The following is a 24,127-nucleotide window of genomic DNA, read 5'->3' on the forward strand; positions in this document are numbered from 1 at the left end:
TCCTGTTGTAATGAGCAACGTAACACATTATCATACCATTCTGTTGGAGTTTTACTGCATTTTCACTACTGCACCACCAGAGAGGACACTGAGGATGACTTTTATCTTCTGAGACAGAGGACAGACACAGGCCTATATGGTATCAGCAGACACTGAAATCTCAAGTTGGGTTTTGAGATGAATGTATGACAAATTCCCCACGATCAGATCTTTCTACGAGTCAATACGCCTGTGGAGAGGCTTGTTAACTTTGGAAGTCTCATCAGAGGAACTGACTAGCTGAACATTGACTCATCGAGTCTATGTGATTTAAAAAGCCTGTGTGCTTTTATTAGTATTGGATGTGTTTTGAGAAGCATCCTCCCTTTTTGGCATGACTGTCACTGAAGTAGAAGTGCAAAGTCAGTTGGCAGTCTCAGCCTTGTAGCAGCACTGCAATTTCTTTACATTCTTTATATTAATATTGATTAACCAGGAATCCGTTTGTCCAGATTAGTCAGTCTGGGCCTGGATGAAAACCACTCTAACACTGTACCAGATATCCCCACACAGTGTCTCAGCCTGTCTAACAAGATGCTGTAATCAATCGTGTCAAAGGCTGCGCTAAGTTCCAGGAGCACAAGGGCTGAAAATGGAGGGTTGGGCAATTGTTAAAATATTCCATAGCCAGACCATCCATTGGTGACTGGGGACATCTTTGTCTCCCCTCGCACCTCCTCCCATCCTCTGGAGTCTCAGCTGGGAGATGTGTGCAAATGGTGAATTCACTACGTTACATACACTGCATAGGTTCACTACACCCAACAAACAAAATAAAGACATAAACTTTGAAGAAATTTAAATATTCTCACATCAATTGTCCTTTTTAAACTGACAAATAGAACAACACAGTCTCTGAATTCAAGTTTCTCTCTTTTTACCAGACTAAGACGAACTTAACTGGCTCGTTACCTCCTCGTAAAACACACGTCATTAAAACTCAGCTGAAAAGCATCATTAGTCTGTCCACTCTTCCAACAATCACTAACACTGACTTGGTCAAATTAAATCCTTAATTCACTGCATGAAAAGAGAACAAAGTGTCCAGCTTTGCAGGCTGTTCACCTCTCACTCCTCACACAGCTCAGAGCACTGAGTGTGTGTGTACTGTGCTGCTGGATGACCGACCATTCATCAGACCATTACATTAGCTAAATAAAATGACAAATATTACCCCAAAAATCAACCAGATCATCATCGAGAGACAATATATTCATCCAGTCACCCCACCCTGTGAGAACCTGCTGCCATCAGCAGCCAAAAATGTTATTTTCTAGTGCAGAAAGAAATGGCTTGAACTTTCTTTCTCTTTCCTTTTTTAATGTAAAAGGTGACTTGGAGGTTAGTCTATAGTTTTGAGGGAGGGATCCATTCTATTTCTTTTTCTTTTAGCAGTGGGCTCACACATTCAGTTTTAAAGTCATCAGGGACACAAGCATTAGATAAGGAAGTGTTAAAAACATAAATCTAACAGGGACACGATAAATTCCATTACTTTTTGTAAGAACTTTGTTGTTGTTTTGTTGTTTGTACTCTTATCTGTACTACTGTTTCTAGTTTCAGGTTCAGACAGGGTAGTGGGATAAAACAGGTTAAAAGTATCTTGTTGCAGGTGAAGAACATCAGAGTAAGAGACATTGGGAGTAATAGAAGCTCAACTGTAAGACACTTTGACAGTTCAGGTAGAAAAGTTCTACATATACACTCCATTTAACACTTTTAGTCTTGAGGTGAATCCTGTCCTCAGGAATATTTTTTACTCATCATTATTCTCTATCTGCAGTCTGGAGACACCTCAAACCAGCTGTGCAAGTGTTTGGATTTAGAGCAAAGGACTGAGAGTTTGTCCCCTCATTTTACACACCCAGTCAACAACTATAGAGTAAAAGACAATGTAACACAGTCCTCTCAAGCTGTGTCCTCCATACATATAAATACATCAAGTTAAGGACATCCTGAAAAATGTCAGAGGGAATTTTTACTTTACAGTCACTTAGTGTGAGAGTTTAAAGAGTCTGAACATACAGTTTGTGAGTGAAGCAAAAATAGAAACAAGTCAGAGGTATGGCTTCATGCCTTTATGTATTGTGTTTTATTGAAGGTATAAAATGCAACATTTCCTATAAAAACAACACAGACTCATAGAAACATGATGGCTCTCAATCATCACTTATGATGGACTAGAAGTGTGTGGTGGTGTCTGTGTCTGCAGAGAACCTGCCCTCTGTCTGTATTTCATCATTTTTGTCATTATTTTGCTGTTCTCAGGACACTTGACAAACTCAAAACGTTGGTATTTAACATCCTGGTATCTTTATGGTGTGTTCATGAACAGCTCAGACAAATCCTACTGATTCTACGTTTAAACAGAGTAAAATCAAAATAACATCTCTCAAAAGTTTCCTTCAAAACAAGTGAAAACACAAAATGTGATGAAAAACAAAGAAAATTTCCAAAAATTATTACAGGGTTAATTAATTACAGCTCAAAAGAAGAAGTTATGAGTCATGAATAATAACAGATCAATATATGTGATCAATGCTGCACTAAAGACTTTGTATATTGTGTATAAATCAAAAAGTCACTCTGCACACTTTAGCATGTACACACACAAACAATTACATATAACATCTGTACATATAAACAGCAGTGTGCTCAGCATATCTGCATCATTTTCAAACCAAGTTATGGTTTTATTCAGCAAATCATTTGAGCTGTTATCATGTATATTTGTTCCACTGATTCAAGCACACTTCTCTTCTGCAATATGAAAATGTCAAATCCATCACTGAGCTGACAGGCGGTTGTGTGGCAGCTAAGAAATCCACCTGGAAGGAGCACAAGCTCATTGTAGGTCCTACTGCTGGGTTTCTTCCTCCTCAGCAGGCCCTCCTTCAGCTCCAACATCATCAAGGTTCTGATAATCCACCTCAGTCGTCTCCTGTTGGCTTGATTTCTTCTGCCCTCTTCTGGCCTGGAGAGACATAACAGCATGCACATGTCATTGGTTGCATCTCTCCTCTCTTCCAGTTATTATTCACAGAATGAACTGTGGATTTTAGCCTGTGAGGAACAAAGATGTACACAGTACCTTGTAGTAGAAATAAAGGACGATGATCACCAACAGCAGAATAAACAACAGAGTAACACGTCTGATTATACTTCCATAAACTGTTGGATCTGTTGAAAGAGATTTACATGATGAGTACACACACAGTAAAGATATAATATACTGTGAAATACTATGATCTGTTGGTTACTCGTTTCTTTTGCACCAACATAAATCCACATTGTCACATTTAAGACTAATGGTTCAATACTGGAAATGTAGATGGTAAGAAATGAGTCTGTTAAGCGCCTAGCACCCTTGAAATTTTGAACACAACTGTGTTTTATTACAATATTAGGAAACACTTTTGATTTAACCATATGTTTTTGCCATATGTGCATGTGGGAAGCAGGACACAGGAACATTTCTGCAGTGTTTATTCATGGGCAAACTGTACATTTACTGCCACTAGATAACTTCACTTGTCTGCTCTGAGGGCTCACTGCACATATACATCTTGTTGATGAAAAATACATCAGGACTGGAATATCTTTGGTTCATCTGGCTAAATTTTGGCTCAACTATATATACATATGCATATATAAAAAAATACATATGTAGTACAATACAATAATTGGATTTTCCCGTTTAAATTTAATCCTGGAATAAATTATCCCCTGTACTTTGAACCAACATGGTCAAACGTGGTCTACCTGAACTTATCTTCACTGTTCCAGCATCAAAAATGAGATTTTAATGCACATGCAAATGCTTCAAAGAGACAAAGTATAGAAATACTAGTATGAGCAGCAGACATTGACGGTGCCCCCATCAGTGGCTTATGCATCATTCAGTTCTTGTCCACACATGAATTAAAACAAAGCTTCAATTCTGGCTACTTACATTTTATGGTGACACTCATCGTTGCTGTTTCAGGAGAAGTGAATTTCCTTGAGGACAGTGTGACTTCATACACACAGCTGTAGATTCCCTGGTGTTCATACTCAGCTACAGGGAAGTTGAAGGAGGCTGAGTGGTTGACTGCTGGCTTGGTGTCAGTGATGTTGGAGCCAGAGAAGATGAGAGAGAAAACACCTCCAGGATAGCTGGAGTTAATGGAGCAGGTGATGATGAAGCTGTAACCCCTGGTGACCTCTGCACCTTCAGGACCCCAGACCAACCCTCTGTTAGGAGATGTCAGGGAGATGCTGGGCTGCTGCAGTGGCACTGGGTAAAAAAGGGTAAAGAATATAAAAAAATATATGATGAAGACCAACGCACAACAAGACAAATATTACTAAACTTTCTAATCATAAAAATGGAACAAAAAAAATGAAGAAGCTAAGCTAAGAAAACAGCAGCATGGTTGAAAGACACACACTGACAGCATCCCACAGAAAAGTAATGACACTGTCACCAATCAAGAGTCTTTTTCTCCTAACTGGGCAGCTTTAGTAAGAACATGGAGGACATGGAGACGGAACATTAATGCAGCAACATCTTCTTCTTCTACAAGACAAAAACAGAGCAAAACTCCTGCCTTATGGCAACTCTGAGGGGACACACTACCTTAAAACACAGAAGTTTTTTAAATCATGATGTTGCAATGGTGTGTCAGTGGTCAGTGACTGTCAGTCATCAGTGAAGGATGATGGCATTGACCATCAGCCCAAACCCCTAATACTCACAGCCAAAGAAACAGGCTTTTGTTAGTTATAATGAGTATGTTAACCATAGCTAACACTGTGTAAATCCATTCTCTTTAAAACACAGTTACATTTGTTGTGGATCAAGCAACATATTCACTTTTAGACACTCTGCTCTGAAATGATGAACATGTGCTGCAGAAACCATGTGTCCTAGAAATTACATTTATATATTACTAAAGTGTTTGTATAATTAATTTCCACCTGGATTATGTCCAGAGGAAAAGAAAAGTTCAAATCAAAATCTTGTCTCTGTCTAACCCATGTCTCTGATAGTTGGTGATTCATCCATTCATCCATTTTCTTTCTCATGGAGCAACATGACGTCCTTCTCTCCAGCAACACTTTCCAGCTCCTCCACCTCAGCTGGTAAATTGATTGTATAAAAATGTAATTTCTAGGAGACATGGTTGGCTGCAGAGTGTGGTTACTTATTGTTTTCTAGTTTACTGCTGTGTCAACTGACACACATTATAAGACACAATTATTGGATGATAGACATGTAAAACAGTACAGCAGATGTTTACAGTGATTTGATATTCTGTAAATGATCCAAAGGTTTTCTCACCTGAACACACCACACCAGCATCTTCATGATGTCCACAGTCATGTGTCCCAAATCCTCTGTGCTGACACTCACTTAGAAAACTTTCACTTCCTGAACAGTCCACTTCATCAAGCCAGATTGGTCCAGTTCCTTCACCAAAAATGTTTGATTTTGTGGTGTTCAGTGCTGTACCACAACCCAACTCTCTGCACACAACTTCAGCATCATTTAAGTCCCACTCATCATCACAGACTGTTCCCCAGATGTTGTTGTGATAGACTTCAACTCTTCCAGAACACTGAGTCGACCCAGACCCAGCTAATCTGATCTGGATGCCTATAGAACAAAAGACATACAGTCATACACAGTAATGTACAGACTTTTACACAGACATGCTGCAGGGTGTGGTTACCAGATCTTTTCTTTGTCTAATCTGTGCAGTGATACCATCTAAATATAATGTTTCTGCCATTTCTTTCACTGAATCTTGAAAGGTTTTGTGTTAAATTAAGTTATTTATTAGCTTTCAGTACCCAAGTAGTTTACTCTTATTCTCTTTGGAACCAACTAAATGTATAGAAATCAATTTATAATCTGATAAAGGAGCATGGCAATGTGACACATCAAACATATGTAGTAGACGAGACAGAGATTGCTGTGTAGCCTAGACCACTTATCTACAACCTTTATCAAAAGAAAAAGAAAAAGAAATCTGACTGGAGCTGTAACTATTAAATTCTCTATTTTCCTCTGAGACTTTTCTTTGTTTGGATTTGGCAGCTAGCCTAGAGAGACTCAAGAGTATCAACAACATAGAGGAAAAGACCTGAAGACACACGATATGATGCACATTTTAGATGATAAAATATTAGAACTTTTTAAAAAATGTATTTGTTGTTTAGGCTACAAATTTTTACATGTGCAGAAAGTAACAACAATCATAACTAGTTAAAATGTTAGAGCACTGAGTCGACCCAGACCCAGCTAATCTGATCTGGTGAACTATACTCGGAACACAGAACACAAATAATTGCTGAATAAAACATGTCTTTGATTGACTCATTGATTGATTGATTGATTTGCATTTGGTCGTGAGAGAAAGTGCTTTTGTTACAAACACTTGGCAAAATTTCAGAATAATTTACATTCTTAACATTACTGACAAAAACAACAGCATGCTGCACGGTGAGGTTACCTGCTCTTCTCTAGACATCACAAGCCACAATGACGAGGTGAAAGAGCTGATAGATTATACAGAAAAGGACACATTTATTCAAAATACTTTATCCAAAAGTTTTCTCACCTGAACACACCACACCAGCGTCCTCAGTGTGTAGACAGTCATGTGTCCCAAATCCTCTGTGCTGACACTCAGTTAGAGAACTTTCACTTCCTGAACAGTCCACATCATCAAGCCAGATTGGTCCAGTTCCTTCACCAAAGTGGTCCAACTGAGGGGCTCTCAGTGCTGTACCACAACCCAACTGTCTGCACACAACTTCAGCATCATTTAAGTCCCAGTTGTCATTACACACTGTTCCCCAGATGTTGTTGTAATAGACTTCAACTCTTCCAGAACACTGTGTAGACTCAGACCCAGCTAATCTGATCTGAAGACCTTTAGGAGACAAATACATTATTGCTGGATAGAAGAACAATTGTTGTTTGTATATGACAGGAAGTGATTTTAAAAGACACATTTAACAAAAAATATGATAATCTTAAAATACATACTTTTCATCACTCCCACAGACTTTGAGTAAGATATGCAGGGTGAGGTTACCAGATCTTTTTATCTGACAGGCTCTGACATCATAAGCCACAATGGCGAGGTGACAGAGCAATTAAATTGTACAGAAAAGGACACATTTACTACAAATACTTTATCCAAAAGTTTTCTCACCTGAACACACCACACCAGCGTCCTCACTGTGTGAACAGTTGTGTGTCCCAAATCCTCTGTGCTGACACTCAGTTAGAGACCTTTCACTTCCTGAACAGTCCACATCATCAAGCCAGATTGGTCCAGTTCCTTCACCAAAATGGGCCGACTGAAGGCCACTCAGTGCTGTACCACAACCCAACTGTCTGCACACAACTTCAGCATCATTTAAGTCCCACTCATCATCACAGACTGTTCCCCAGGTGTTGTTGTAATAGACTTCAACTCTTCCAGAGCACTGAGTCGACCCAGACCCAGCTAATCTGACACCTAGTCATGGAACACAATATATCATTGCTATATAGAACACAACAAAAATTTTATATGAATTTTACACACTTTTCATCACTCACACAGACAGTGACTAACATATAACACATTTGGCAGTGGATCAAACATTTAACAAATTTTATCACTTATATCACAAATTAAACTACAGTGTATTAAGCAACATTTCACACTTGTTATTCTTCTATAGCAGCAGGTTGCAGAGTGAGGTTACAGCTCTTTCCAGTGCTGCATCTGAACAGCTCTGACATCACAAGACACAATGATGACATGACAGAGCTGTTCAATTATAGAGAAGGATACATTTATTTAAAATAATTTATCCAAAAGTTTTCTCACCTGAACACACCACACCAGCGTCCTCATTGTGTCCACAGTCATGTATCCCAAATCCTCTGTGCTGACACTCAGTTAGAGAACTTTCATTTCCTGAACAGTCCACATGATCAAGCCAGATTGGTCCAGTTCCTCTATCAAAGTGGGCCAACTGAGGGGCACTCAGTGCTGTACCACAACCCAACTGTCTGCACACAACTTCAGCATCATTTAAGTCCCACTTATCATCACAGACTGTTCCCCAGATGTTGTTGTGATAGACTTCAACTCTTCCAGAGCACTGAGTCGACCTAGACCCAGCTAATCTGATCTGGATGTCTTAGGGGAAAAGAACAATACAATAGCATGAAATATTTCAATATTCACTGAGAACATAAATGAGAGGCTACAAAGATTTTACACAGGAGAATGGACTGACCTGCAGCAGGTGAAGATAAGGTGAAAAGAAGAGAAACTACAGAGGAGAAAAACACACTGAAATATAAGACATCATTTTTGTAATATAGCTTCCTAATTGGAATAAATAATGAAAAAATAACCTCTGAGGATTTTCTTAACATTACCTCTGTAAACCCTCCTCCCTGTACTATCTGAATATAAAAACAATTAAGAAATGTAAGTTTGAGGAAATGTTTCTCACCAGTGATCAAACAGAACAAGTGTCTCTGTTGTGAGCTCTCCATGGCTGAAACAGACAGGATGCTCTGAGTGGTCAGTGTCAGAGCAGAGGAGAGAAAAATGAACTAAGAGCTGTGGTGCTGTGTGACACTTCACCTTGCTGTTCTTCCTGAATCACTTCCTCTCTTCTGGTGTTTTTTCAACTAAGATCAGTAACTGATTAGTTTAAAGTCAGAGTGCTGCAGCACAAGCAACATTTAAAGAAACTATTAAATGTTATATTTGTTGGACATCAACAAGTTCAACAGCTACACCACATCCATGATCAGAAAGATATTTCAAATGATTCATTTTACACTTTCAGAGAAATGTATTTTAAACACGTGGAACAGTTGTTTCTTTGGCGCTTCTGTTCAACTGAATTAGCATGAAAGTTTGTTAACTGTCAGATGATAACTGTTTCAACTTCAGGTGCCCCAAAAGCAAAGATTCAACTGAAGACTTTTGTTTGTTACGTTCATGAACTCTTAACAAAAATGACCTGCAGGTACAACCTGAATACCTGTCTCCTGAGGAAACATTCCAGGTGTGGTCACAGTGAATTTCAGTCCTCCAAGTATTTACTCCATTTCTCATGATCTCCTCAAACTTCACCTGGTGTCACTTTCACAATAGTTCTCTGTGGGGACTGCAGTCATGGGAGTATGACATAAACAGTAGGGGGCTTCGTTGTTGAGCACTAGAGTGTAGGAGGTGAGACCATCAATGTGAGCTGAAGTCCAATGTCCAGTTATAGAGGGTGGGACTGTTTTAGCTTAGTTTAATTGATAATTGAAATTCATCAGTTTGTGTAACGTGCATTGTTGGTAACAATGACCTGCTGTGCCCAGTCAAACCATGAATTCACCCAGATACTAACAAGCCACGCCCACAATCATCTGAAACTAGTGGTCCGTGGGCCAGATACGGTAACCTGACACACCAGAGGGTTTGTTACACAGACCATCTAAAAACTATTTGGAAAAGGGCAAGTACTTTCAAATAATATTTGGCAGGTGATTGGATGAACCATCTATCATGTCTAACATGGGCTAAGTTCAACCAAGCAGATCAAACTCATCAACTCATGATCAAGACAGTGAGGAGAAGAGTGAAAACATCTTTTCCATGGAGAAAAGCCTTCAGTGCTGTTCTTTGCTCTTCTTCAATGATGAAATACTCTCCACTTCTGATATAACTGATGCTCTTCAGTAGTCCCTCCTAGGATGCTGTTTAGCTGCACCACCTTTGGTGCAGACACAAGTGGATAACTTGAAGCCTGGCAAGATGGTTTCATGCATGATCTTGTGAATCCAGCTTGAAAATTATCAGATATGACCCTTTTGATTTTTGTTTTTTTTTTGGCAACCAATAGGCAGCATGGAAATCATGTTGATGTGTGTGATATAATAAATAAGACTAAGGTATATATCACTGAGCTACTTTGACACATTTCAACCAACCAATACAGGGTACCTGTGGGGTCTTAAAAACTTGAAAAAGTCTTAAATTTAATAATCGTAAATTAAGGCCTTGAAAAGGTATTGAATTTTGTTCACAAGTCTTAAATTTCGTTCTGAAAGGTCTTGTTTCCCTTTCTTACTTACATGATACAGCGCTATGAGTTGTCAAACATATATTCAATGTTATTCAAACACAGGCGTCCAGGGATATGATAGGCTGTTTCAATGAGCCAGGCAGAGATCACACGTGGGACTGTCTGTTAGATGGTTGGCTGTTCATGTGTCACTCTTAGCATGCTCTCTTGTGAAGGGATGTTACAGGTTGGTGATGAGCTGAAGCTCTGTGCTCCCATGTTGTGCATTTGCACGTCAAATTATCCAACGGTTTATCGAGCTGTTTTCTTATTGCTATCGAGGAAATATGTTGCTAACGTTTTATCATCCAGGCCTAATATTTAGAACTTTAAACCTATTTGTATCAAACTTAGGATCACATGCAAACACAGTCCCATTTACAGTCAGTTATTCAGTCATTTGTAGGAGCCCCGGTTACTTGTTTCTCTCGCAAGATCTGGCAACACTGCTTGTGACTTACCCACTGAAGTCGTTGCTTGGGCAGCAACTTCTTGTCAGTGTCAGTCAAAGATGGGCAAGTGTCGGTTCAATCTGTTATGGCTAAATGACTCGAAATACGACTGGGTTCAGCCTGTACCAGGTAATGAGTGGAAGCTCAATGCCATTTGTGCCGTAAAAGTTTCAAGCTTGGAACCATGGGACACACTGCCTTGGACTCAGACACTGAGAATGCTAAACACTTAGCATACTCAGCAACAGGCACCGATATCACAGTTGTGCATGATGAACTCTGCAACAAGCACCTCGGCTAGCAGCGGTATCCAGCCTACCCAGCTGGGTAACATAAGAGCAGCAGAGCTTTGAAGGCTGTACAGCCTCTACTGTAATACATTGACACACAGGCGCACGCACAGACGTATTCACGCACACACACCCTTCACACAGTTATTGTGTTTTATATGACTGTGTCTGATGTTAATATAGTGTAGAGATTGCAATATGGTTGGGCAATTGGACAACTATATTGTCTATCAATGATGGACTGAGCCCATCGCGAATGGCTTTTTTTGCCCGATTTTTAGGGCAATATTTGTCATTTTATTTTGCAAATGTAATAGTCTGCAGAGTGACAGCCTCTGACAGCGGTTTCATCCAGCGGCGCAGTTCACACCAATTCAGCTGACCATGAGTGCACTGAGCTGGGTGACGAGTGAGAGGAAAACAGCCTGCAGAGTCAGACTCTTTAAACTCTTTCCACGCAGTAAACTGAGGATTTATTTTGACCAAACCAGAGTTTGTGACTGTTGGAAAAGTGGACAGACTAACAAAGACGGTTTTGGTGAGTTTTACATGTTTTTCTGTAGAGTTATTCCGAGGTGTTAACAAGCCAATTAAGTTTGTATTACTTCGGTAAAAGAGAAACTTGAATTCATAAGGTGAACGGTTGTATTTCTCCATTTAAAATGGAAAATAAGTGTGAAAACCCGTAATTTTTTAGACACACACATTTTGAGTTTATTTTGTCCACTGGACGTAGTGAACGTCCGCAGCATGCATAACATAGTGAATTCGCCGCCTGCGCACATCTCCCAGCTGAGACCCGAAAGGTCGGGAGAAGGCGGGTGGGGGGATGATGGTATCGCCAATCGCTGATGGATGGGTTGACAGTGATCATTTGGACTTTAGCATATCGTCCGACTCTAGATTGCCACAGCTTTGAAGGCTGTAGGTTCTTTTGTGTAATGTATGTGTGTGTGCACGCACATGCACACACACACACTCCTCACTAGGGGTGCAAAAAAAGTCACGGTTCAGATTGTGTCACGGTTTTGAGTCATAGATCGGATCATTTTTCGGATCAGCAAAAAATAAAAAAGTGGTGGGATTAGGGTTAAATTGTTTTAAAAATGCACTTGTCTTTGAACTTTGTCTGTCTGTAATGATCACCATAGTTATATAATGTAATAATAATGATAATAGTAATGATAATGGTAATAATATTAAAAATTACAATATAACTTATTCAGCTTACAATATAATTAGATCATTATACACTGTACAGTATAATACACAACTAGTCTGGCTCAATGTCCCGCCTACAGCACAGCACAGAATACGTGCAAGGTTGGTCTTAAATTTCATTGGAAGTGGTGTTAAAAAAGTTTTAAATTTAAGTTGAAAAACCCTGGGGGTACCCTGCAAAAACATATTGGTAACATCTTTTCAAAGCACCTGCTGTGATTGGCTGCAACAACAGCCATTTGTCCAATCAAACCCCACGTTGCATTCTGGGGCAGAGAGTTAACAGATATCAACAGAAAAGTAAAATGGTCAGATTCCTCAAATTCCTTGATATAAGAGGGTAATGTTATGTTATGTTTGTACGTAGTTAAAAACTGCATTGACACTAACAAACCTCAGTAATCCTGACTATATTCATAACTTGGTAATGTTTAAAAAAAAGCTATGATTTCCTGTGATCTCAGTGAAAATACCACCTAACATCTCTGCATCATTATCATGCTGGAGATCTTGATGACATGTCATCCTCTTATCTCTCTGCCTGAGTTCCTGTAAGACACCATAAAAGCTGTACATTGCATGAATGTCACATGCTTCTCTCTAAACACTAAAATTAAATTACAGAGAAATGTCTATAAAATAATGCACTGGACTTTAAACATTATGGTGCAGCTGTGTATGCAGCCTAATATAGTATGATGTGCTGTGGTCACAGCGGAAGATGCTGAATATAAAATCTATATTGTGATAAAATCAAGGGGAATAGTAGAGTTCATTAGGGGTCAAGACAGGAGAGATTAGTTCTTCACACTGCATTTTTTAACAACTTAAAGCTTTTGACTTCATGTTTTTTAAAATCAATTTATTTATCCTAATTTATTTGTCCTTGAACTTGTCTTTTTGTCATCATGCCTGGAATCTCCTGCTGCCTTATGACAAAAACTGCATTTCCAACCACCAGCTTGTATGCACATTTTCAGTTTGCACAAAAAGAAAAAAAAAAGAACAAATAAATTTGTTGAATTGAAAAGTGCTGCTGGTTCCTGACTTTTTTCCAAGTTTTGTTTTGTCCAGTCTTTTCCCACAGGCTCTGCTTATTTTTTGTGATGGTTCTAAGTTGAAACTTGTTATTATTAATGTTAAAATGACATGTTTATAATATTCTTAAATAGCTCAGAGGAATTCTAGATTAATCTAAAATTTGAATCAGATCACTGATGGTTATTATCCCACAGACAAATACTGCTGTTAATATATGCAGTCATTAAAGATTACTACAAATGATCGCTGTGTGTGAGTGAGCTAGACCCGCCTCCAAGCAGGCTGACGTCTGTCTGACCACGGCCAACCTATGACGACCCCTCTTTCTCCCCCTCAGACAAGTGAGTGTTTTCTGAAAGTGTCTGTGACTGTGTGTTCAGCTTTCAGTCCAGCTTTAAGTTTAGTTTCTCTCCTGTGTCTCTGTTTTTACATTCAGGTATCTGCTGTATTTTACTGTCAAAGCTTTTTAAAAAGTACAGGACTTTTATTGTGAAGAATTTGTAGGAAGTTCAGTGTTTGTTGACTGTTTTACAGCTGCTCGACTCAAGCTAAGCTGCTCGTCTTCAGTTAAAGACACACCTTCATGCGAGTAGCCCTGTTGTGATGAAAATGCAAATCCCTGCCATGCCGTGCTGACGAGCCGAGTCAAACTGAGTCAAACCAAGCCAGCACATGTGTGGAAACTGGGTAACAGGCTGCTGTTCATTGTGAATGGGACCTGACATTGGACCCACTGACATCACAGAGGAAAGTTTAGAAACTTTAGTTTCAGAGCTTTGCATTCTTATTTTCACATGATATTTGTTCCTAATGCTTCTTGTTGAACGTTAACAAAATAATAATGATAATAAAAAGAGGATAAAATAACGTTGTCATCTTGTATCTCCTGAAATGATAACTAATTTACAGTAACCCTGAAAAAAATAAAAAACATCAAATACACAAAGTGTTTCATGATCGCTGCAGTGAAATAAGAAACATTACAGGAGAGTCCATAATGACAGAGACAGCTACACTCATACTGTCCTTCATGCTCTGTATCTAATTAATGAAGAGGAAGTTGTAGGTTGCAGCAGTTCACACCCAGACCTCCGTGTTTTTAACACATACTATTTTTTTTTTAAACCACAGAGCCTCTTCAGTCTGTGGACACAGCTGGGAAAGTGACTGATTAAACCTGACACTGTATGCAACATGTTTAATATGGTGTACCACAAGGGTAGGGAAATTTTCTGATGATTCAAAGTGTCACAACATGACCACACACCACATCTGTACCCAAAGACACATGAAGTATGATTTTGCATCAGGTAGTTATAATGATGATTGAAATAAAAAATAAAGAAATTGATTGATTATTTTAGCAACAAATTTAATGCATCTCACCACCTATATGGTCACATGATTATAGTAGAAATATCATAGTATAGTAGTAAATAATGTTGCACAACAGTGTTTGCACTGCAGTCTGGTGTGTGTGTGGTCTGTATGGTTATACTGGAGCAGCCTGGTGTTGAATTTAGGCCATTTAATGAAGGTAAACACACAGACTGGCTGTGTGTAACAGGTATTGTGTTCAGGCACAGAATTTCTCAGAGGCTGCAGATTTATTCATCCATATGTGGCTCTGTGTGTCTTCAGAGACATTAAAAGAACTTTCCGAGACAGTAACAATAAAAAGACTTGATTAAAAGACCTTGCCCACCATTTAAAATTTGAACTCATGAAGGTGAAGGTGAATGATACAAATGCTAACCATAATCAAGCCTGCACGCATTGCGGCTCTGATTAATGGCAGGCCAGGAATAAATACATCACAACATGTGGATGGAGGCAATTTCTTGTGAGTTTTTCAGAATAATAGTGCAAAAGATGTGTTTAACATGGATTTTGCTATTACATTTCAAAATAATATGGAAACATGATCCCAGTATTGAAGTGCATTGTTGTTTTTGGTGAACATTGAGTAAGACAAAGACAATAATACTGATGATTTAAAAACAGATCTAAGTTAAGTTTAAAAAGGAAGTTCATTGAAGATAAATACTTTTGGTTGTTTACATAATGAATCATTACATGATCACATGACTGTAATTTGATTTGATTTGTTTAACTTGTAATGTGTGTTTTGAAGACACCAGTCACTAGCAGAGTGAGACGTCAGACAGTATGAGTTGTATTGGAATTAGTGTTTTGGTTTCATTATGTTTTGTAGCACCACCTTGTGGGGATTGCAGGTATCTGCACTGAGGGAGAAGTGAACTGATAGAGAAACAGGAAGCAGAGTGAGCACAAGTGTGACAATCCTCTTAATCCTTTGCCTCCAAGTCCACAAAACAGCTTCATCTGTAAGTCATCTGTTATTTATGTTCATATTTGTATGTTTATGTAACTATTTCTTGACTTTGGGTCTAATTACCATTGTGCTTTCATCGTTTATTACATATTTTGACATGCCTTTAAGCGGCTGTTTGCATTAATTTGTCAGTAATGTTTCACTAATCATGTGATGGGTGTTCTTGGGACCCAAAAGCAGCACTCTGGAAATCTGGGACAGTTGGTAATGGCCCTTTAATTTTACACAAGCAAAACAGGAAACTCGAGCTGACACACAAACACAGGTAAAAGTTCTTTCTTGGGACCTGGAGCCCACACACAGTCTCTGGATGTCTGACGTGAGGAATGGGCGGAGCCAAACCTGGACACAGGACCGAGGGAGAAGCCTTGAGCCCCCAGACCCGTACAGTTCCCTTCTCCAGCAGACAGGAGTGATAGAGAGAGGCTTACTGGAGGCAAAGTCGACGAGGCGAGGGATCCAAAACCAGGAGAGCTGTCCGACGAGGCAGAGGAGCAGACGAGGAGCGTGCAGAAGGGAAATCGGGACCAGGCGGAGGAGTCGGAGCCGGAAGAGCTGACAGAAACAGGAGACGCCGAGGCAGAACTCGTGGTCGGGGACAGAAGGCTGGCAAGTTTTCCGGGAGACAGGCAAGGTAGGCTGGTCAGAGGCAGGCAGGGTTGTCAACGGGAGATCAGGCAGGAAAAGAACGCTGGAAAGTCTTGCATGAATGCAGTAGAACAATCTGGCAAGGAGTGAGAGAGCTGGAGAGGTTATATGCAGGGCTGATTAGGAATGAGCTGCAGCTGTGTTTGCAGGTGAGTGGAGTTGGGCTGACGAGGTGGGAGTGGCTGGCAGGTAGAGTGGAGCAGAGACAGGGAGAGTGGAATTATACTGAAGCAGAGGGACAGGAGGGAAACTGGAAGAATGGAGCTGTGACAAATTATTACTAGACATGTTATTAAGTACTTACAAAGGTATTTACTCCTCTGTATTTTGTGTTCTTTTGCAGTTTTACAAAATGAAATATCTTTCCCTTCATTAAATTCTGCCAAACACAACAATCTGCCTGTTCCTTGGAGGAAACAATTATGGAAAAGTATAATGTTAAGCCGGCTGTATGGCTGAAAATACGTTGCCTGCAACAACTTTTAGTGAGGACAGCACATGAGTAATGCAAAAACAACACAGACGCTGAGGACTGATATTTATGTATTTTTGTTACTGTTCCTACAGGAATAAAAAATAATGTGCTACACAAACGATTGGCCACAACGTCAGTCTTATAAGTGTAACACATACTCTCATGTGTCCTTTATGTTGGCATGGATGTTGAGCAAAACATCCACCAGAGAGCGCCACTCAGAGTCAGAGAAGAAGAGTTAAAAGTTGCCCCATAGAAAAAGAGTCAAAGGTTTCTGACAGCAGCAAACATGGTGAAGCCTGATGAGGCTGTAATAATGAACCTCTTGAAGACGTTTTGAGGTTTTCTGTGCTCCATTAAATACATCACAACATGTGGATGGAGAATTTTGTTACTTTGTCCTTTTGTATTGTTTGTTTGCTTTTTTGCATTAGAGTCCTGAGATTACTCTCCTGTTGTAATGAGCAACGTAACACATTATCATACCATTCTGTTAGAGTTTTACTGCATTTTCACTACTGCACCACCAGAGGGGACACTGAGGATGACTTTTATCTTCTGAGACAGAGGACAGACACAGGCCTATATGGTATCAGCAGACACTGAAATCTCAAGTTGGGTTTTGAGATGAATGTATGACAAATTCCCCACGATCAGATCTTTCTACGAGTCAATACGCCTGTGGAGAGGCTTGTTAACTTTGGAAGTCTCATCAGAGGAACTGACTAGCTGAACATTGACTCATCGAGTCTATGTGATTTAAAAAGTCTGTGTGCTTTTATAAGTATTGGATGTGTTTTGAGAAGCATCCTCCCTTTTTGGCATGACTGTCACTGAAGTAGAAGTGCAAAGTCAGTTGGCAGTCTCAGCCTTGTAGCAGCACTGCAATTTCTTTACATTCTTTATATTAATATTAATTAACCAGGAATCCGTTTGTCCAGATTAGTCAGTCTGGGCCTGGATGAAAACCACTCTAACACTGTACCAGATATCCCCACACAGTGTCTCAGCCTGTCTAACAAGATGCTGTAATCAATCGTGTCAAAGGCTGCGCTAAGTTCCAGGAGCACAAGGGCTGAAAATGGAGGGTTGGGCAATTGTTAAAATATTCCATAGCCAGACCATCCATTGGTGACTGGGGACATCTTTGTCTCCCCTCCCACCTCCTCCCATCATCTGGAGTCTCAGCTGGGAGATGTGTGCAAATGGTGAATTCACTACGTTACATACACTGCATAGGTTCACTACACCCAACAAACAAAATAAAGACATAAACTTTGAAGAAATTTAAATATTCTCACATCAATTGTCCTTTTTAAACAGACAAATAGAACAACACAGTCTCTGAATTCAAGTTTCTCTCTTTTTACCAGACTAAGACAAACTTAACTGGCTCGTTACCTCCTCGTAAAACACACGTCATTAAAACTCAGCTGAAAAGCATCATTAGTCTGTCCACTCTTCCAACAATCACTAACACTGACTTGGTCAAATTAAATCCTTAATTCACTGCATGAAAAGAGAACAAAGTGTCCAGCTTTGCAGGCTGTTCACCTCTCACTCCTCACACAGCTCAGAGCACTGAGTGTGTGTGTACTGTGCTGCTGGATGACCGACCATTCATCAGACCATTACATTAGCTAAATAAAATGACAAATATTACCCCAAAAATCAACCAGATCATCATCGAGAGACAATATATTCATCCAGTCACCCCACCCTGTGAGAACCTGCTGCCATCAGCAGCCAAAAATGTTATTTTCTAGTGCAGAAAGAAATGGCTTGAACACTTTTTTCTTTCTCTTTCCTTTTTTAATGTAAAAGGTGACTTGGAGGTTAGTCTATAGTTTTGAGGGAGGGAGGGATCCATTCTATTTCTTTTTCTTTTAGCAGTGGGCTCACACATTCAGTTTTAAAGTCATCAGGGACACAAGCATTAGATAAGGAAGTGTTAAAAACATAAATCTAACAGGGACACAATAAATCCCATTACTTTTTGTAAGAACTTTGTTGTTGTTTTGTTGTTTGTACTCTTATCTGTACTACTGTTTCTAGTTTCAGGTTCAGACAGGGTAGTGGGATAAAACAGGTTAAAAGTATCTTGTTGCAGGTGAAGAACATCAGAGTAAGAGACATTGGGAGTAATAGAAGCTCAACTGTAAGACACTTTGACAGTTCATGTAGAAAAGTTCTACATATACACTCCATTTAACACTTTTAGTCTTGAGGTGAATCCTGTCCTCAGGAATATTTTTTACTCATCATTATTCTCTATCTGCAGTCTGGAGACACCTCAAACCAGCTGTGCAAGTGTTTGGATTTAGAGCAAAGGACTGAGAGTTTGTCCCCTCGTTTTACACACCCAGTCAACAACTATAGAGTAAAAGACAACACAGTCCTCTCAAGCTGTGTCCTCCATACATATAAATACATCAAGTTAAGGACATCCTGAAAAATGTCAGAGGGAATTTTTACTTTACAGTCACTTAGTGTGAGAGTTTAAAGAGTCTGAACATACAGTTTGTGAGTGAAGCAAAAATAGAAACAAGTCAGAGGTATGGCTTCATGCCTTTATGCATTGTGTTTTATTGAAGGTATAAAATGCAACATTTCCTATAAAAACAACACATAGACTCATAGAAACATGATGGCTCTCAATCATCACTTATGATGGACTAGAAGTGTGTGGTGGTGTCTGTGTCTGCAGAGAACCTGCCTTCTGTCTGTATTTCACCATTTTTATCATTATTTTGCTGTTCTCAGGACACTTGACAAACTCAAAACGTTGGTATTTAACATCCTGGTATCTTTATGGTGTGTTTATGAACAGCTCAGACAAATCCCACTGATTCTACGTTTAAACAGAGTAAAATCAAAATAACATCTGTCAAAAGTTCCCTTCAAAATAAGTGAAAACACAAAATGTGATGAAAAACAAAGAAAATTGCCAAAAATTATTACAGGGTTAATTAATTACAGTTCAAAAGAAGAAGTTATGAGTCATGAGTAATAACAGATCAATATATCTGATCAATGCTGCACTAAAGACTTTTTATATTGTGTATAAATCAAAAAGTCACTCTGCACACTTTAGCATGTACATACACAAACAATTACATATAACATCTGTACATATAAACAGCAGTGTGCTCAGCATATCTGCATCATTTTCAAACCAAGTTATGGTTTTATTCAGCAAATCATTTGAGCTGTTATCATGTATATTTGTTCCATTGATTCAAGCACACTTCTCTTCTGCAATATGAAAATGTCAAATCCATCACTGAGCTGACAGACGGTTGTGTGGCAGCTAAGAAATCCACCTGGAAGGAGCACAAGCTCATTGTAGGTCCTACTGCTGGGTTTCTTCCTCCTCAGCAGGCCCTCCTTCAGCTCCAACATCATCAAGGTTCTGATAATCCACCTCAGTCGTCTCCTGTTGGCTTGATTTCTTCTGCCCTCTTCTGGCCTGGAGAGACATAACAGCATGCACATGTCATTGGTTGCATCTCTCCTCTCTTCCAGTTATTATTCACAGAATGAACTGTGGATTTTAGCCTGTGAGGAACAAAGATGTACACAGTACCTTGTAGAAGAAATAAAGGACGATGATCACCAACAGCAGAATAAACAACAGAGTAACACGTCTGATTATACTTCCATAAACTGTTGGATCTGTTGAAAGAGATTTACATGATGAGTACACACACAGTAAAGATATAATATACTGTGAAATACTATGATCTGTTGGTTACTCGTTTCTTTTGCACCAACATAAATCCACATTGTCACATTTAAGACTAATGGTTCAATACTGGAAATGTAGATGGTAAGAAATGAGTCTGTTAGGTGCCTAGTACCCTTAAAATTTTGAACACAACTGTGTTTTATTACAATATTAGGAAACTAATAAACACTTTTGATTTAACCATATGATTTTGCCATATGTGCATGTGGGAAGCAGGACACAAGAACATTTCTTCTGCAGTGTGTATTAATGGGCAAACTGTACATTTACTGCCACTAGATAACTTCACTTGTCTGCTCTGAGGACTCACTGCACATATACATCTTGTTGATGAAAAATACATCAGGACTGGAATATTTTTGGTTCATCTGGCTAAATTTTGGCTCAACTATATATACATATGCATATATAAAAAATACATATGTAGTACAATACAATAATTGGATTTTCCTGTTTAAATTTAATCCTGGAATAAATTATCCCCTGTACTTTGAACCAACATGGTCAAACATGTTCTACCTGAACTTATCTTCACTGTTCCAGCATCAAAAATGAGATTTTAATGCACATGCAAATGCTTCAAAGAGACAAAGTATAGAAATACTAGTATGAGCAGCAGACATTTACGGTGCCCCCATCAGTGGCTTATGCATCATTCAGTTCTTGTCCACACATGAATTAAAACAAAGCTTCAGTTCTGGCTACTTACATTTTATGGTGACGCTCATCGTTGCTGTTTCAGGAGAAGTGAATTTCCTTGAGGACAGTGTGACTTCATACACACAGCTGTAGATTCCCTGGTGTTCATACTCAGCTACAGGGAAGTTGAAGGAGGCTGAGTGGTTGACTGCTGGCTTGGTGTCAGTGATGTTGGAGCCAGAGAAGATGAGAGAGAAAACACCTCCAGGATAGCTGGAGTTAATGGAGCAGGTGATGATGAAGCTGTAACCCCTGGTGACCTCTGCACCTTCAGGGCCCCAGACCAACCCTCTGTTAGGAGATGTCAGGGAGATGCTGGGCTGCTGCAGTGGCACTGGGTAAAAAAGGGTAAAGAATATAAAGAAAATATATGATGAAGACCAACGCACAACAAGACAAATATTACTCAACTTTTTCATCATAAAAATGGAACAAAAAATGAGGAAGCTAAGCTAAGAAAACAGCAGCATGGTTGAAAGACACACACTGACAGCATCCCACAGAAAAGTAATGTCACTGTCATCAATTTGATCAAGCGTCTTTTTCTCCTAACTGGGTAGCTTTAGTAAGAACATGGAGGACATGGAGACGGAACATTAATGCAGCAACATCTTCTTCTTCTACAAGACAAAAACAGAGCAAAACTCCTGCCTTATGGCAACTCTGAGGGGACACACTACCTTAAAACACAGAAGTTTTTTAAATCATGATGTTGCAATGGTGTGTCACTGGTCAGTGACTGTCAGTCATCAGTGAAGGATGATGGCATTGACCATCAGCCCAAACCCCTAATACTCACAGCTAAAGAAATAGGCTTTTGTTAGTTATAATGAGTATGTTAACCATAGCTAACACTGTGTAAATCCATTCTCTTTAAAACACAGTTACATTTGTTGTGGATCAAGCAACATATTCACTTTTAGACACTCTGCTCTGAAATGATGAACATGTGCTGCAGAAACCATGTGTCCTAGAAATTACATTTATATATTACTAAAGTGTTTGTATAATTAATTTTCATCTGGATTATGTCCAGAGGAAAAGAAAAGTTCAAATCAAAATCTTGTCTCTGTCTAACCCATGTCTCTGATAGTTGGTGATTCATCCATTCATCCATTTTCTTTCTCATGGAGCAACATGACGTCCTTCTCTCCAGCAACACTTTCCAGCTCCTCCACCTCAGCTGGTAAATTGATTGTATAAAAATGTAATTTCTAGGAGACATGGTTGGCTGCAGAGTGTGGTTACTTATTGTTTTCTAGTTTACTGCTGTGCCAACTGACACACATTATAAGACACAATTATTGGATGATAGACATGTAAAACAGTACAGCAGATGTTTACAGTGATTTGATATTCTGTAAATGATCCAAAGGTTTTCTCACCTAAACACACCACACCAGCATCTTCATGATGTCCACAGTCATGTGTCCCAAATCCTTTGTGCTGACACTCACTTAGAAAACTTTCACTTCCTGAACAGTCCACTTCATCAAGCCAGATTGGTCCAGTTCCTTCACCAAAAATGTTTGATTTTGTGGTGTTCAGTGCTGTACCACAACCCAACTCTCTGCACACAACTTCAGCATCATTTAAGTCCCACTCATCATCACAGACTGTTCCCCAGATGTTGTTGTGATAGACTTCAACTCTTCCAGAACACTGAGTCGACCCAGACCCAGCTAATCTGCTCTGGATGCCTATAGAACAAAAGACATACAGTCATACACAGTAATGTACAGACTTTTACACAGACATGCTGCAGGGTGTGGTTACCAGATCTTTTCTTTGTCTAATCTGTGCAGTGATACCATCTAAATATAATGTTTCTGCCATTTCTTTCACTGAATCTTGAAAGGTTTTGTGTTAAATTAAGTTATTTATTAGCTTTCAGTACCCAAGTAGTTTACTCTTATTCTCTTTGGAACCAGATAAATGTATAGAAATCAATTTATAATCTGATAAAGGAGCATGGCAATGTGACACATCAAACATATGTAGTAGACGAGACAGAGATTGCTGTGTAGCCTAGACCACTTATCTACAACCTTTATCAAAAGAAAAAGAAAAAGAAATCTGACTGGAGCTGTAACTATTAAATTCTCTATTTTCCTCTGAGACTTTTCTTTGTTTGGATTTGGCAGCTAGCCTAGAGAGACTCAAGAGTATCAACAACATAGAGGAAAAGACCTGAAGACACATGATATGATGCACAAAAAAAATTAGAACTTTTTAAAAAATTTATTTGTTGTTTAGGCTACAAATTTTTACATGTGCAGAAAGTAACAACAATCATAACTAGTTAAAATGTTAGAGCACTGAGTCGACCCAGACCCAGCTAATCTGATCTGGTGAACCATACTCGGAACACAGAACACAAATAATTGCTGAATAAAACATGTCTTTGATTGACTCATTGATTGATTGATTGATTTGCATTTGGTCGTGAGAGAAAGTGCTTTTGTTACAAACACTTGGCAAAATTTCAGAATAATTTACATTCTTAACATTACTGACAAAAACAACAGCATGCTGCACGGTGAGGTTACCTGCTCTTCTCTAGACATCACAAGCCACAATGACAAGGTGAAAGAGCTGATAGATTATACAGAAAAGGACACATTTATTCACAATACTTTATCCAAAAGGTTTCTCACCTGAACACACCACACCAGCGTCCTCAGTGTGTAGACAGTCATGTGTCCCAAATCCTCTGTGCTGACACTCAGTTAGAGAACTTTCACTTCCTGAACAGTCCACATCATCAAGCCAGATTGGTCCAGTTCCTTCACCAAAGTGGTCCAACTGAGGGGCTCTCAGTGCTGTACCACAACCCAACTGTCTGCACACAACTTCAGCATCATTTAAGTCCCAGTTGTCATTACACACTGTTCCCCAGATGTTGTTGTAATAGACTTCAACTCTTCCAGAGCACTGTGTAGACTCAGACCCAGCTAATCTGATCTGAAGACCTTTAGGAGACAAATACATTATTGCTGGATAGAAGAACAATTGTTGTTTGTATATGACAGGAAG

At 39.2% G+C, this 24,127-nt stretch overlaps 1 protein-coding gene across 1 annotated transcript in view; it reads right to left on the reverse strand.

Moving 5' to 3' along the window:
- Positions 1-24,127, reverse strand: part of LOC146310123 (scavenger receptor cysteine-rich domain-containing protein DMBT1-like) — a 57,869-nt gene that overhangs the window by 21,374 nt on the left and 12,368 nt on the right. The window contains 3 exon segments of the mRNA XM_084744251.1: positions 3,992-4,301; positions 21,115-21,425; positions 23,749-24,063. Coding sequence (XP_084600377.1) covers positions 3,992-4,301; positions 21,115-21,425; positions 23,749-24,063 — 936 coding nt within the window.

The sequence above is a fragment of the Lutjanus erythropterus genome, chromosome 19, assembly GCF_056507025.1.
Source record: "Lutjanus erythropterus isolate fLutEry1 chromosome 19, fLutEry1.hap2, whole genome shotgun sequence".
Lineage (NCBI taxonomy): Eukaryota > Metazoa > Chordata > Actinopteri > Lutjaniformes > Lutjanidae > Lutjanus > Lutjanus erythropterus.